Here is a 17,062-nt window from a genome sequence, read left to right on the forward strand (position 1 = left end):
ATATGTAACACGCTGTCTAAATACCAATCTTGAGAATTAGGCCTCTCAAAACCAGAAAGGAGAAAGCTAATTCGAAGACTACAGATCCAATCCATCACTGGAACTGTAAAACTTTCCAGAAGTTTATCATTTAAATATATATGAGCATGTCTAGATATGCAACTATATGCATGAGAATACATACATAAAACATACAAATCTGCACATACATACATACATACATACATACATACATACGTACGTACGTACATACATACATACATACAAATATACCCTGTAGTAAAGATTGTTTGCCAACATACATGGCAGTCCTGGTTTAGGACGAATGTTGCTGTAATTTAGCCCCAGGATTTCCGGGTTATTTCTCCTCATCAGCACAGAATAATTGTTCATCAGCACAGAATAATTTCCCTTCATCAGCACAGAATAATTGTGCTGATGAAGGGAAATAACCAGGAAATCGCGATACACAGATATTGTTTTGAGCTGAGTGGGGGTGCTAGATTCCCTTGTCCGAAAATATAAGAACACAGATCATGCCGTATAGCTAGCTGGAGACGATGTCACCTGGGGCTAAAGTACAGAAACATTCATTCTAAACTAGGACTGCCATATTATGTTATGTTGGCAAACAATCTTTACTACAAAGTACTGTTGCTGAATATCTCACGTTGTGAGATTTAAAAATAGTAATTTTCCAAATAAAAGTACCCTGTTGTTGATGTTGAAATTCCAATGAAGGGACCTTGGATCTAGGTTAGAAACCGATTCTTTCTCTCTTGGCAAGAAATCTTGAAATAGACCAAATAATGACATACATACATACAAACAAATATACCTTATTGTTGTTGTTGAAATTCCAATGAAGGAACCTTGAATCTAGGTTAGAAACCTGTTCTTTTTCTATTGGCAAGAAATCTTGAAATAAACTGAATAATGACATTCATACGTTTGAATTTAACCCAATTTCAGAAGCTTTCGTAGTAATATTTCGTGGAGTTCTATATACGATATAATTTTACTAACTAATGTTTTGCTTCCTAGTTTTGTTTTGTGTTCTGTGTTAAAACATCCTGTAATGGCTGATTGTCAAAGCATTGTCAGCCGACTAGAAAGCGTTATGGCTGTGTGTCCGAAGCAACGGTTTAGCTCAAACTTTATAGTTTACAACTTCTATGCTTACATCAAAATGTTACATTGGTTGTTTTGCTGATGAGTGACTTCATTTGGATGAGGTTTCTAATTCTGATTAATATGGAATTAATCATAAAGTAATTTTAAATCCAGCGATAACGATTCCAGATTAATCATAAAAGGCTGTTAATGGAATAAAATATAAATGATCATTCATAAGAGAAACTATTTGAGTCAAACACACTCATGTTTTCAATGAAACATCTATCTATCTACATTATTTACATTTGACGGATATTTGTCCTCATCTTGTTTGTTGTCTTCTACTATAGCCCCAGGTCAACCAATGATATGTGAGTGAATTTATTTGACGGAAACTGGGAAATCTCATCATTTACATACGTATACATACAAATATCTTGTAGTGACGACCTATAGCAGACGACATTTCCAGAGTTTTATCCACGCATGCGCAGGGACTAGTTCCGGAAGGAATACAGGAAGAGTCTCATGCGCATGCGTAGTCATCGATATCCAAACGTTCCCGCTTCTTTCACCCTCTTTCTCGCTGGCCGACGAAGGGCCTAGACGTCGCAGCAGCCTCTCTCCAACAACCCAACTCTGGAGCTACACAAATAACCACGCAACTTCATTGACGGCGTCTCAGTAACCAAAGGGCGAAGTGCTGCCGAATTCTATTGTAATAAATATTGTTGTGTTGATAGTTTAGAATCTGCGTTCCGTTGTTTCTTCAAGAAATTTAATGTACGGAAGCGGAGTACACCTAATGGTGTATAACCACTTCCCTACAATCTCATTCAGTAGCTTCTCAGAAGAGTTCATAGTGTCAAGAACATGTGAGGCCGCGAGGAACGGAGATTCCTGTGACACAAAAGTAGCAGGTGTTGGTATTGAAGTTGGTACAGGTAGGAAGCGGAATGCTGCAAATAGCAGAGGAACAGTCGAGGCAGAGGGCTCTAGTCAGAACTGTGGCGATAGCGCACTCAGACCTGGATAATTTCAAAAAACCACCAGATTGGAAGCACCAAAGGAAAGAGCGACAGCATCTCCTCCAAGGAAAAGTCCGCACAAGTGTAGAAGAAGCAAGGGCGGGCAGGATGATGAGACTCAGCCAACAAGAGACCCGGACCAGCCGGCCCAACATATAGCAGTGGAAAATTACCTAGTCGAGTCTCCGGTGGACTGGCATCCAGCATATCAAATTTCCAATCTAGGTTGTCTACAACACTATATCGAGTCTCACAAACCTTCACACTTGGAGCTGGAGTGAAACACTATCCTGTTCCGTATGTACAAAAAAAAAGAAAAAAAAAAGAGGTGATCCCCTCAATATCTTCTCAACAGCTGCCCCAGAGCCTTAGCTGATGGCCGCTACCGCTGGCAGCATGACAAGGTGTTCAGAGCGGTTGAGGATGTAATATCGACAGCTATTCATCCAGTTGATACCACCCCAGGAAAGAGGCCATAACTTTTTTTCAGAGTTGGAGAGAAATCCAGTTTACAGACGCTCCAACGATAATCGTACCTACTTTCCATAGCCGCAGACTGGCAGGTAAGAATGGTTCTCGTGGAACAGTTAAAGTTCCCAAATCACATAGTATCAACAACACTCCGACCAGACATAGCAATCTTCTCAAATTCCACCAAACAGGTGATCATGTGGGAACCGACCGTTCCTTTATAGGAACACATGGAGGAGGCTCATGAGATGAAGCTTGCCGAATACCAAGAGCTGGTAGAGAGTAATTCAGGAATCGGGTCTGGGAAACACGTTGCGAGGCACTAGAAGTGGCCTGTTGAGATTTTGTGCGGCGAAGCTCTGACTGGGTTTGGAGTTACTAGTGTAGCAAAGAAGAGAACTATAAATTTCATCACTGAAGCTGCAGAGAAGGCCATTAGGTGGTTTTGGGATTAAGATTAACCTGTGGGTTGGTTCTGTAGTAACGTCGTGCGCATGCGTAGTCTCACGCATGCGTGGAATTAAACAACCAAGCATTCCCGCTTCTATTCTATCTCTTTCTCGGTCGGCCGGCCATGAGCATGGACGTGTCAAGCAGTGTCCTCAACATTCCAACTCTGGAGACAGTCTCTTTCATGCTGGCCAGCGATCGAGCATGGACGTGTTTAGCTGTCTCTCTTCATCTTTCGAACTTACGCTCGACAGCTCGCTTACATCTACATAACAACGTCCCAACAACTATACTCACACACACAGAAGCAGTAGCAACAAACAAGAGCTAAAGATGTATATATTTACCACCTGAATAAATGTTGTTTAAGCTGATAGTCTGGAAATCAGCGTTCCGTTATATTCTCTAATTTTATATAGGAAAGTCAGGTATACATCTAATGATGTATAACCAACTTTCCTATAGTTCTATTGCGATGCAAGATGGGACTTGATCATCCCTAGCTGGGTCAACTTAGAAAGGGGATCTGATGTTAAAAGTGCCGAAACTCCCAGAGACTCCAGAAACATCAATGACGATGCATCCCATCTCAAAACTATATGTATATATGCCTATGTGTATGTGTGTGTGTCTTCTTTGTGTTTGTTGGCTCACCGCTTGACAACCTGGTGTTGGCTTGTTCACACCCGTTGTGGCAGTTCGGCAAAAGATATCGATAGAATAAACACTAGACTTAAGAAATAAATCACGTGGCCGACTTAGGCGACTAATAGGCGGCGCTCCAGTATGATTGGTGTCCAATGACTCAAATAAGTGAAAGATCAAGGGTGACAGATATAAAAGAAAAAAATATTTTCGAAAAAGTAAAAACCAGAAAACTTCGGGAAGGGACAGTGACCTCCCCACAATACCCCCAATTTTTTTTTTTTATCGCATAATGGTTATCAACGATGCTTAAAACATTCACATCTGAAGAAATCACGGTTGTCGGCTTGTTACATAAATTTCGACTCAGTTCTTTTGGAACTCCTTATTTTTTAGTCACGATCGATAATCAAATGTATTCCAACCGTGATCGTCATGTCTTCCAAGCGTAGTATTCTAACCCCAACCCCGGCTTCGTTATTCCAATATGTCCTTCGTTTTATCAAACTGTAGAAATAGTAATTTGAAGCAGACTTGCCTACTGTTTCTAGCAGGGCGAGCGACCACAGGGAGCCTTCCTCGTTGACTCAATTCCAAATATCATTTTTGTTTACATGTTGAATTGTACACGCTCACATACACACACACACACTCACAGAATCTGTCACATCTACATACACACACAGAATCTGTCACATCTGCACAAACACACACAGTATCTGTCACATCTACACACACACACACACACACAAATAAGATTCTTTTTGTTACACACACACAGAGTCTGTCACTTATATGCACATGCAAACACAGGTAATCTCACACACACAAACTCTCTCTCCTTCTCTCTCTCTTCTCTTATGCACATACACACAAATTCCTTCGTTCTTCCATTCTTTCTCTCTCTTTCTCACACACACACATACACATGTACACAGACATGCATACACTCAGGTAAACACATTAACTCCCAACCTTCCTCTCACTCCCTTACACCCCCCCCCCAGTCTTCTCCATCTGTCGCGGCTAAGGGCCAGAGTTTAGGGCTTTCCGTTAATGATCTCTGTCCCACTTCATTCTTTGATGTCATCCAACTATATTTCCATTTGTCTGTCATTATTTCTTCTTCTCTCCACAGTTCTTCGAAGAATGATCTTAGCCGTTATCCTTCCTCACGCGATTATCCTGTATGCGTGTGTATGTGTATGTATGTGTATGTGTGTGTGCGTGTATTTCTATATGCGTATGTATGTATGTGTGTGTGTGTGTGTGTGGTGGAGGTGCGAGTATGTGATTGAGGGAAAAAAAAAACTAATTTAAAACAAGCGAAATCAGAAATTTATCAAAGAAAGGAGTAAAGGAGTGCATTTCATTTCGTAAAGTCTAATTCATCACACACAATGTACATATGTGTATATATATATATATATATATATATATATATATATATATATACACATTTTTACATGCACATGCATATATGATTGTGATTATATATATGTATGTATATACATACAAAATTGGTTATGAAACACGTGTAATCTTTTTATTATATTTATCTTATGATATTTACTTTACTTTATATTATACTCATTTATTGTGCTTTTAATTATTAATTTTTCTATATGTGATAGTGGATTTTCATCGATGAGTTCTTGAAAATTGGTTATTTTCCCTAAAACTACATATGTATGTATATATATATATATATATATATATATATATATATATGTATACACACACACATATATATACATCTATATATGTGTGTGTGTGGTTATGTGTACGCGCGCGTGTGTATTTATATATTACGTGTGTGTATATCTATTCTTCCAGATATTTGAAACTTACATATATATATATATATATATACACACACATACATACATGCATATATATATATATATATATATGTATATATATATATATGTATATGTATGTATATATATATATATATATATATATATATATATATATATATATATATATATATATATATATATATATATATATATATTTATATTTATATATATATATATATGTGTGTATAGCTCGAGCTGCCAGTCTATCTCCAACACACACACGCATATATAACCTACATAACAGCTGACTTTAAAGCTACGAAACAACCTCAAACTCCCAGCTTTACTTCTAAACCCGTCCATTTTTTTCTAATCATTTCTCCACAAGCGACATGTCGACCGCTTAAACGTCGCAGAGAAGACGAAACCAAGTTTATATTAAACTTGACATCATAGTATTATTAATAAAATAGTGACACAGACTATGGGATACCATGGACGACCAAGCGGAAAGACTCAAGAAATTAAAAGCTGGCAAAGAGAAAGTAAGTCTCTTCATTTGGTGTCAGTTTCTCGTTGGTGTTTTTTTTGTTGTTGTGGTTTTGCCATCGTCTTCGGTTTATAGAATCTTAAACACACGCACATTAATATATATATATATATATATTCATATCCACGTTGTATATACTGCCTGTAGACACGCCATATCCATATGTGTGTGTGTGTATATGTATATATATGTACATATATACCTGTATGTGCATGTGTATATATATATATATATATATATATATATATATATATATACAATAATAATATTAGGGATAAAATCCAAAATTACAGGTAAAAACTCAATTAAAATCAATTTATTAAAAATCAAAATTAAATTAAGTTTCACAGTATAACATATATATACACATACACACGTACACAGACATATATGTTTGTATATATGTGTATATGCGTGTATGTGTACACGTCTATACTGAGATATGTATGTGAAATTATATATACATACACATCTATATATCTATCTGTCTGTCTAATCTATCTATCTATCGATGTATGTTTCATATACACACCCATGTAGGTGGTCGAGGGCACTTGTTATATACCAACCTTCAGTATATGTCTACGTACATGGACACTGTAATCATACTTCTACGCACACATACACCTATATATACACACACGCATATAAACACTCGCTGTCACTCTATATACGCACATGTATCCATACGGAACTATCACCATTTGTCATAGAATCTTTGGTCTCGTTACGATCAGAGTTCAAATCTTGAGCAAGTCGATATTGTCCTTGAGGGTGTATAAAATACATACCAATAATATATTGATCAATTCAACATCCTGTGCCAGTCATGGGAAAAACTGCGGCCCGCTGGATTTTCAGACTGGCACGCCTATGTGCGGCTCGCCTGATGAGGAACCATGTCTGATGCGGCCCGCTTCTCAAAAAAGGTTCCCCTTGCTGGGCCTTATAACCCTTTCACTATAACTTTGAAGCTTTGCGGTTGTTTAGCTTCAATCAGGCAGATATTTAATTAAAGGCATTCCAGATTTGACCAACGGTTCTTCCTTGTTTTTTTAAAGACAATAAAGTATAATCTAGAAGAGATTCGTTTACTATTTCTAGCAAGTCGGGCGACCACGTAGAGTCCTTCCCTGTTGCTTGTTGACGATTTGCTGTCTTCTATTAATTAGACATTCTCTTTACTCGACGAAGGAGCAACCTCTCTACCTGGCTGCTCTATCTGCTAGAACCAACAGCCAAGTTCCCCTCAAATCACATCGTACCGTCTTAGAAAAAGGTCACATCGGATTTAGCAATGTTGTCTTAGATTCTTTGCATGAGGTGGTCAAGGCTGGAGCGCCTTTGATCCTATGTCTGCTGAATCATGGCTGAGTAACACTAGTGACCTACTGTAATTCTTATTTATAATGTATGTTATCTCTTTCGTCACCTTTATGGCAAGAGAAATATTCATAATCGTTTCCTTATTAATGTTATTCTGTTCACCTTTCACCCATGTGGTGCCAGAGTTCAACAGAACAAATATCATTGGAAAACTGTTATCGATTAATTTTATTTATCTCTTCGTGCTCCCTAAATGTTATTTAATTTCAATTCGACTCTGATCAAAGAGTCGTCCAAAATAATCTTAATATGTCCTTCACATTTATATATATATATATATATATATATAAAGATAGAAGTGTAATTTGAGGGAGATTTGGCTGCTATTTCTACCTAGCAGGCTGAGCCACAAAGTAAGCTCATCTCCTTATGGTGCTGTTTGATAAAAGTAAACATCAGAACGTCACACTTGAATGCCAAATAATTTGGCTTCATTTCCTGGTTGTTTGTTGCTGTTTCTGTTTATTCAGGGGAAGATGGCAATTCTAATAACCCTTGCTTAAGGGTGGAGGTGGGGGGGGGGGATATGCCCCCGTCTAAAAAAAAAAATCACATCCCCCCACCAAAACAAAACTTGTTTAATCATATTATTACCCTTAATCATGTTATTGTAATTAGCAAAACCATTCTTTATTAAAAAAAAAAATTGTGTGAGAAATATTCTGTACATTATAAGGCATGATTGTTTTTGTTACGTGGGAAAAAAAAAAAAATTATGCCTTACACGCTTGTTTGTTTTATCTTTCTTCCCCGTAAAAAATAAAAAAAAAAGTTAACTTTGCAAAAAAGCAAACAATGCCTTATTGTTGACTGTATTTAATATTGGACGCTATTGTTAATGGTTACCCTAACGTTATTCTGTGAGTTGCCAACGTGTCCGTTCATATTGGCTGCCCGTCTTTTCTTGGTTGTCACCTTTTCGTTTTAACAAGGAAATAGTGTTTTCGCTGTTGGTGTTTACCTTAAAGCAAGCCCCACTCGAAGACAAAAAAAAAAAAAAAAAAAACTGGCCTTAAATGAACCTTAGGGGTTCCAGCTATGGCCATACCGTTTTTTATTTTTTTTCCAAGAAGGATACACCTGGCCTCTCGACCTCCTAGAAATAACAGCCAGGTCTCTTGATTACACCCTCTCGTGTTTCTTTATTCTTTATTTTTTTTTGGGAAGGCCAGGTAATGTTTATGTGTTTGGTAGCTACTACGAAAGTATGTTGGACCAGTTTAAAAAGTTTGGGGTTTAGGTCTTAATTTCTAAGTCTTTTCTTTTCCAAACAAAAATGTGGGTGGCGGAGAGAGAGGGAGGGAGGCTCTGACCGAGTCGATTCGAGTTTGAACTTGGCTCATGTTTCGGTTTTAGTTGAGTCATTAGGTTTTTCCTGATCAGCTTTGTAGCTATTCCACTTTTTTAAGAAATATTTTAATTAGAAGTAATCCTTATCGCCACTCCAACAACTAATTTTTATTATAGCTTTTTTTAATTAACAAAAAAATCTTGCTGGTGAAAAGATCAATGGGGGGCGGGGGAAAATTCCGAGGCTTCCACCTCACCCCACCCCATTTTTCGGATCCCCAAAAAGGTTTTGCAGCTTATTAGGAGGTCACAGGAATTCATTCAACGAAAAAAAAAAAAAAAAAAAAATTCCAATGATTCCGGGACGGGGTGGGTCTTTTTTTCGGAACCAAAATAAGGGATTTGCAGCTTATTAGGAGGTCAGGGTACTTGATTCTACGCAAAAAACCCGAGTTTTTTTTTTTTTTCTTATTGCGAGTGTTACTCAAAAAATTTACCGGAACCATTAAAGATGAGAGAGACGAAGCCGACGAGAGGAAAAGTTTATCTGGAACCGTGGGCGGTAATTAGTTGTGGGTGAGGGTGGTGCGCGGTACTACTCTGGTATCTCCCGCCATCAAATGTATCTGGTGTGCTTTTCGGGAATAAATAGGAAGACGCTCACTACACGCTTGTGGATGATAAGATGGTATGTGTGGTGTCAGGTCTTCCTCTGTTTTGGGGGTTCTTAACTCGAAGAATTCTAGTAATATTCTGTAGTGTATTGTTAGTATTAGACAATTGCGTTGGAACAATATGGATTTAACCATTCACACAGACGCGCGCGTGTGTGTCTTTCTCTCTTTCTTGTTTCAGTCTCATTGGACTGCGACCATGCTAGGGCACTGCTACCTTGAAGTGTTTTTAGTCGAACAAATCTACCCCAGTACTTATTTTTTTAAGTCTGAAATTTATTCTATCGTGTATCGTTGCCGAACTGCTAAGTTACGTAATATAAACAAACCAACACCTGTTGACGAGCGATGTCTGATTGGGGTGGGTGGGTGGATAAATGTAATCCTTTCTACTCTAGGCACAAGACCTGAAATTCTGGGGGGGGGGGAGGTCGATTTGATCGACCTCAGTACGCAACTGGTACTTAATTTATCGACCCCGAAAGGATAAAAGGCAAAGTCGACCTCGGCGGTTTTCGAACTCAGAACGTGAAGACGGACGAAATACCGCTAAGCGCTTTGTCCGGCGCGCTAACCTTTCTGCCAGCTCAACATATCTATCCATCCATGGTGCGTGTGTAAATTTCTTTTTGACTCTTCGCACGTACACGTTCTTTCACTGGTTCTTGTCTTTGAGTGCAACCATGCCAGAGATCCTTCATCTGTATTTTATTTTTCTTTTGCGGTCGATCACTTCAATCCAATTTCTTATTTTAGTCTACTATTCATTTTATCCGTTCCTATTTTTCCTAAATGGGTTAAATCATCTGAAATGGTTGTCAAACACCTAATACGGGAGAGAGATTGGGCCGAACCCGAATACACGTGGTTTTGATGCGATGGTCTTAACCGCAAAGTAATGCTTGCTGATATCTATGTGTGCATGTGACAACACCCGTGTTGTTTGTATCACATCCTCTGTGTGTGTGTGATATATATCCAATTCGTTCTGTATATCTCGTCAATGTATCATATATCCGAAAAAGAACATTCTAAAGCAGAGGTCGCCAAACTTTTTCTACCATCAAACCCCTTTGGTCACTTTTCCTTCCGCATCGGCCACCCTCCTCATTTAAAATATCTTAATACCCTACCTTACCGTACCATATCTTAAATGCGTTCCGGGTACTGATGCTGGCAATTAAAATATTAGCTAAAATATACATGTACGACAAATTAAGAAATTCTATCGACGATGACACACTTTTTACATTTAAAACTATGTGGACGAGTCTACAGTATTAAACTTTGAATTTTTATGAAATTGTTTCCACGGTTAAAAGATGTGAAAAACGCATCATATTGCAGGAATATCTTTCATTGAAATTGACATCATTGAGAGGGATGGGCATGGCGCTGACTAGGTATTCCAAGCAATTCATCTGGGTGAGCTGGTCTTTCGTACGCCGACCCCTTGGCTATCATCAAGCCCCTGTAATTCCTCGCCAACCCCCTAGAGCAGTAATGTATTAAAAGTAATTAATTTAATGTCCAGTCATATAGTGACCAATGGTTTCGCATCCACGGAGGCCTTAGCCTCGCGGACATCTCGCCAGACACTAAAGTCGAAGACAGACACATATATATATATATATATATATATATATTATGGTATTTTTTTTATAAGCTTAAAGCAATCACCGTACAAATGGCCAAGGAAAATGACCATTTTCCATAGTCATTTATTTGCACGGTGGTCGCTTTAAGCTTATAAAAAATACCATTATTATTATTTACAGAATTGTAAAACTTGGCACCGCTTAGCAAAACCATTCACACCGAAATATATATATATAAATATATGCATGCACATATATAAACAAATGAGTTAAATACGCAAACAACGAGAGAGCAAAAAGGACAAGTAAAACAACGACCCCTTCATCAGTTGTCGGCTCGAACCAAATATCAAGCAAACTTGGGACCGGAAGTGGCTCGAATTTCTGGGTTTTTCGGTTTCTTGGAGACATTCTAAATATACACTTAAAAATATAAAATAAATTATTAAGAGTAAAGAATTGATAGAAATTTCTAAAGCATGGTCTGTTCGATATTTATCAGTCCACTGAAGATTCCTAGAATCTGTTGTACTGTACCATGTATCCTGTATAATGTCTACAGGAACCTGTGAATTGTGATATTTTAAAGGTTGTTAGGGTGAAAGCTATAGGCGCAGGTGTGTCTATGTGGTTAAAAAGCGGTTTTGTTTCCTATTTGGTGACGTCCTGTACCCATACATGCATGTGTGTGTGTGTGTATATATATATATATATATATATATATATATAAAACCATCTGGTTTCGGGTTCGGTCTCACTGTGCGGCACCCAGGCCAAGTGTCTTCTACTGTAGCCTTGGGCTAACCATTAAACTTTGTATGTGAATTTTATAGACAGCAACTGCGTGTGTTCCTCTCACAGCTGGACAAGCAGTGATGGTTTGTTTATGTTCGGTAAAAGAGCCCGATAAAATAAGTACCACACTTTAAAAAAACTTAGGCAATCCTTCGGTATTGGTACATGACGTCACTCGCTCATTCAATCTTCCCTTCTGACGTAGATAAAGAGGTTTAGATTGAAATAGAGGGTGAATGACCTCGTCTCCTCACGCTCTGTAGACCAATACCGAAGGAACGCCCAAAGTACTGGAGTCGATTTGTCCGACTGAAACTCTTCAGGGCAGTGCCCCAGCATGGCCGCAGTCTAATGGTTAGAACAAGTAAAAAATACCAGTTATATACCAGGATGAACACAACCACACTTCTGTCTTGGAAATGTGCAGCATTTTTCTCTGTTCGCCTTTTGAGTGTTTGTGTGTCAACGTGTCCGTAAAAATATATTTATGAATGAATATCTACTCAATTAATGTCTTATATAGGATGTCTATTTATAGTTTGTATTTGAACCTGTCTGTTTAATTGTCGGCTTTTAATCTACACGCACATATGTAGTGTGTGTGTGTGTGTGTATACATATAAATATATTCTTTTCAGCTCTAGGCACAAGGCTCGAAATTTTTGGGGAGGGAGCCTGTTGATTAGATCGACTTCAGTATGCAACTGGTACTTAATTTATCGACCTCCGAAAGGATGAAAGGCAAAGTCGACCTCGGCGGCATTTGAACTCGAAATACCACTAAGCATTTCGCCCGGCGTACTAACATTTCTGCCACCTCGCTGCCTTGTTTGTGTGTGCGTGTGTGTGTATGTATATATATACTGAGACAGTATGGTCGTGGCTGGAAGGCCTTGTTCTGTTGACTCCAAGTTGACCCCCCCTCCGTCACATGATAACATCTAAAACATTAACGAGACGGACAGACATGCTTTCTGAAGATGACATTTTCAGCTGACCTCTCAGCATCCGGTCATTTGATCTTTTCACTTCGAGAAGACGAGGCTTAACCTTTGATGAATAATTAATTGGACAGTCTGCCGCCAGTTGCTTGGTATGGCCAGCTTCTGCTGCTAGTGTGTGTGTTGATATCGATATGTATATTGTATATTGTCAGTTTAGATATCGTTTGTCACACACATGCACCAAAATGGCATACGTCACACTAGTTTATGACTGCTTTTCTCTTTCTCTCTCTCTCTCTCTCTCCACACGTACACCTTTGTTAAAATTTTCAAACGCAAATCGATGCTGTGTGTGTTTTGTATTCTTTAATGGCTGCAGCTATAAGACTACGTCCCTGCTGGGGCAACACCTTCAAGACTTTTGGTCGATAATATTGACCTCAGCACTCAGTTCAGTCTTATACATACATTATCGATCTTTGAAGAATGACTAAGATGGCTTTTTTTTTTTTTTTTTTTTTTTTTTACTTTTTGACAAAAAGGGGGATGCAACTCGCCATACCGGTTTATACTGGTACACACACACACACACACACACACACACACACAAGTGACGGTGTTTCGAAGTGTAGAGACGTTTCTCAAATTCCACACAGCATATTGGTCAGTGCGACATTAGCTGAAGACACTTGGTCAAGATGTCACGCCGTGGACTTGACACATGGTTCCACAAAGTCGCCAACTGATCTTCTTAAGCATCTCAGCTGTGCTGCCTCTTCTATGGCTGTTTACTTTCTACTTGTTTCAGTCATTGGACTGCGGCCATGCTGGGGGCACCGCATTGAAGAGCTTAGTCGAACGAATTGACCGCCCCCCCCAGGATTTATTCTATTTCTTAAAATTTGGCATTTATACCAGTGGTCACTTTTGCTGAATTAAGTTTCAGGGACATAAACAAACCAACACCGGTTGTCAAGCGTGAGTGGGGATACAAAGACACTCGCAAACATATAAGTACATATCCACACACACACACACATGACGGGCTTCTACATAGTTTCTGTCTATCAAATTTACTTGTAAGGCATTGGTCAGTCCAGAGCTAGAGTAGTAGACACATGCCCAAGGTACCATGTACTGGGATTGAGGTTTGATCATTCATTTAATCTTATGTCTGTTTTGTTTTTCATGTCAGCATGGGTTAGATGAATATATTATTGAGGAATTGGAATTCCTGTTGCAAAGCCAGTGAACAAAATATCACAACAATGTCACCTCTTGTAGCTGAGTAATTTTCAGACATTCCATCATTTTTTTAGCATCCAATTTTCCATACTCGCATAGGTAGGACTGATTGCATTGAGGCAGATTTTCTGCATCCAAATGGCCAGACATGTTTTCATGGAATGTTGGAAATGTATGACAATTGTTTACAAATATCATATGATGTCAATATAAGAAGACATTTGCTGAAAATGTTACGCAGTAGATTAGAACCTAGAACCATATGATTGTGAAACTACTTCACACAACAACATCTATACCCATTTGCAAAATGAAAACTAAACGTAATCCTTAGTAAATCTGAAGGTGGGGCTCTAACTGTCCTTCATATGTCCTCCAAGACTGATGGAATTTAATACAATTTATGTTCAGCTTGCACATCTACGATGTATAAATGTAAATGTATTATCTCTTAAGCCTAAAGTGGGTCCTTTGGGAGCAGGTACTCTTATCTCCTGTTTTAAGGTGTAGAACATTTGTAACAAATCTCTTCCTTGAGATAAGAGCTAAGTCTGCTGCTAGATAACAGTCCCAGATGATTCCAGTCCCTGTGTAACTGACTGTGAGCTAATCTGAGGCACATCAGGTTGAATAAAGCATCTTTCTCTAAAACACAGCGTGAAGCCATTGCCGCAAGTTGCTAATCAATGCCCCCAACCGGATACAAGCCATCACCAGTTGATGATTCAAAACAACTCTTGTTGTTGTTTAAACATGGGTCAGTTTTCATCAAGCAGACTTGCCACCAAAGATGCTTCAACTGTGATTATCTGATCTTTTATTCAGGCATAGTGTATCTAGAACTACATTATCCAATGTGCCCTGTCCTTTTTTCTTTCTTTTTTACTATTATGATAGGTGCAGGTGAGGCTGTCAGGTGAGAAGTTTGCTTTCCAATCACATGGTTCCAGGTTCAGTCCCACTGCATGGTGCCTTGGGCAACTGTTGTCTACTATATCCTCAGGCTGACCAAAGGCTTGTGAGTGGATATGGTTGGTGGAAACTGAAAGAAGCCTGTCATATGTGTGTGCAAACTAATGATTCTTCCAACTCACTGCTGTAATAATAATAGTCTACTATAATAATACTCTTGTGTATTTTTCCGTCACAACATATGAATGAGAAAGGAAAGGGTGATAGACGAATAAGGAAGGCAGGGGGGATGGCAAACTTGTAGTGGGATGATGGAAGTTCTATGGTGAAACAAACTGTGAGTGTGTGTGTGCGTGTGTGTGTATATGTAAATGGGAGGCATGTGAATGTTTGTGTGTGTGTGTGTGTGTGTGCAATGGAAGTGGGATGGTGAACATTCAATGATGAAAAGAAAGATCAAACAGTGTTTCAACTCTGTGTGAGTATATGTCTGTGTGTGTGAGTGTGTACAAGGGAAGTATGTGAATGTTTGTGTGTGTGATTATTATGTACCTTATTTTGTACCTTATTTATATATAAAATACTACGATTAGCCATCATTTTTGATGTTACGGGGTCAGCTGGTAATAATAATAATCCTTTCTACTGAAGGTACAAGGCCTGAAATTTTCAGGTGAGGAGGGGCTAGTTGATTACACTGACATCAGTGCTCCACTGATAATAATTCTATTGACCCTGAAATGATGTAGGGTAAAGTTAAGCTTGGAGGAGTTTGAACTCAAAATGGAAAGAGCCTGTGGAAATGCCATGATGCATAATGTCTGATAAAGACACTGCCAACATAATAATAATAATAAGACCTGCTGTGACCCTAGGGTCAAGAGATGACCTCGGTTCAGCAGAAGATAACGGACCATATTTTATAAAATAATAATAATAATAATAATAATAATAATAATAATGGTTTCAATTTTTACTGCAAGGGCAGCAATTTTGGGGGAGGGGATGAGTTGATTATGCTGACCCCAGTGTCCAACTGGTACTTATTTTATCGACCCTGAAAGATCGAAAGGTAAAGTCGACCTTGGCAGAATTTGAACTCAGAATGTAGTGACAATTTTGGGAGAGGGGTAAGTCAATTACATTGACCCTCAGTGTTCAACTGGTACTTATTTCATTGACCCTGAAAGAACGAAAGGTAAAGTCGACCGTGGCAGAATTTGAACTCAGAATGTATTGACAATTTTAGGAGAGGGGTAAGTCAATTACGTTGACCCTCAGTGTTCAACTGGTACTTATTTTATTGACCCCAAAAGGATGAAAGGCAAAGTCGACCTTGGCGGAATTTGAACTCAGGATGTAGCTAAGCATTTCGTCCAGTGTGCTAATGATTCTGCCTTAATAATAATAATAATAATAATAATAATAATAATAATAATGATAATAATAATAGCTCTTACCATCATCATCTGATAGCACATCAATGTTGTTTAGCCATCAGTCGTCCCTCACTGAGCTGATGGCTAGCTATGGGAAACAGGTAGTTTGGTTGAACAACTCAGTGCAAACCAGAGGCTGACAGTGAAATTATAATCACCTCTCTTAATTGTCTTATGTAATCTGTCTTAATTAACCAAACGGTTGCCGTTCAGCCTGTGTTCGTTGATGATTTTTTTTTTTAATCTGATTTCAGTATGTAAAGATACACTCGGAAACTAATCAGTCAGAAATTAAACCTCTTAATTGACTTACATTCGTGTATTTGACTGAGAGAAAAACAAATTAAAAAATATACTGAGCTGAAACACTTCTACAGAGTTAAGGTTTTGAAGCTAAACGTTCTGAGTTCAAATCTGGCTTTGGTTGATTTTGTTTCACCCTTTTATTTTGAGGATAGAAAAGATATAGTTGAGGTCAACTTAGTCTTTCATCATCATCATCATCATATCATTTAATGTCGGTTTTCCATGGGATGGTTTGACAGGAGCTGGCAAGGCTAGGGGCTGCACCAGGCCCCATTGTTTTGGCAAGGTTTCTACAGCTGGATGCCTTTCCTAATGCCAACCACTTTACAGAGTGAACTGGGTACGTTTTCCATGGTACCAGCACCAGTGCTTTTTACATGCCATCACCAGCACTGACAGGGTCACCAAGTA

General features: G+C 38.5%; 1 protein-coding gene across 40 annotated transcripts in view; it reads left to right on the forward strand.

Moving 5' to 3' along the window:
* The first annotated feature begins 5,812 nt into the window (after nucleotides 1-5,812).
* LOC106868309 (uncharacterized) overlaps nucleotides 5,813-17,062 on the forward strand; it is a 311,641-nt gene continuing 300,391 nt past the window's right edge. For all 40 annotated transcript variants that reach the window (XM_089358046.1, XM_089358048.1, XM_089358049.1 and 37 more), the window contains exon 1: nucleotides 5,813-6,057. In XM_089358046.1, coding sequence (XP_089214172.1) covers nucleotides 6,007-6,057 — 51 coding nt within the window. In that variant the 5' untranslated portion in view covers nucleotides 5,813-6,006. The remainder of the gene's footprint in view (nucleotides 6,058-17,062) is intronic.

The sequence above is a fragment of the Octopus bimaculoides genome, chromosome 9 (assembly GCF_046866305.1).
Source record: "Octopus bimaculoides isolate indiv1 chromosome 9, ASM4686630v1, whole genome shotgun sequence".
Taxonomy (NCBI): Eukaryota; Metazoa; Mollusca; class Cephalopoda; order Octopoda; family Octopodidae; genus Octopus; species Octopus bimaculoides.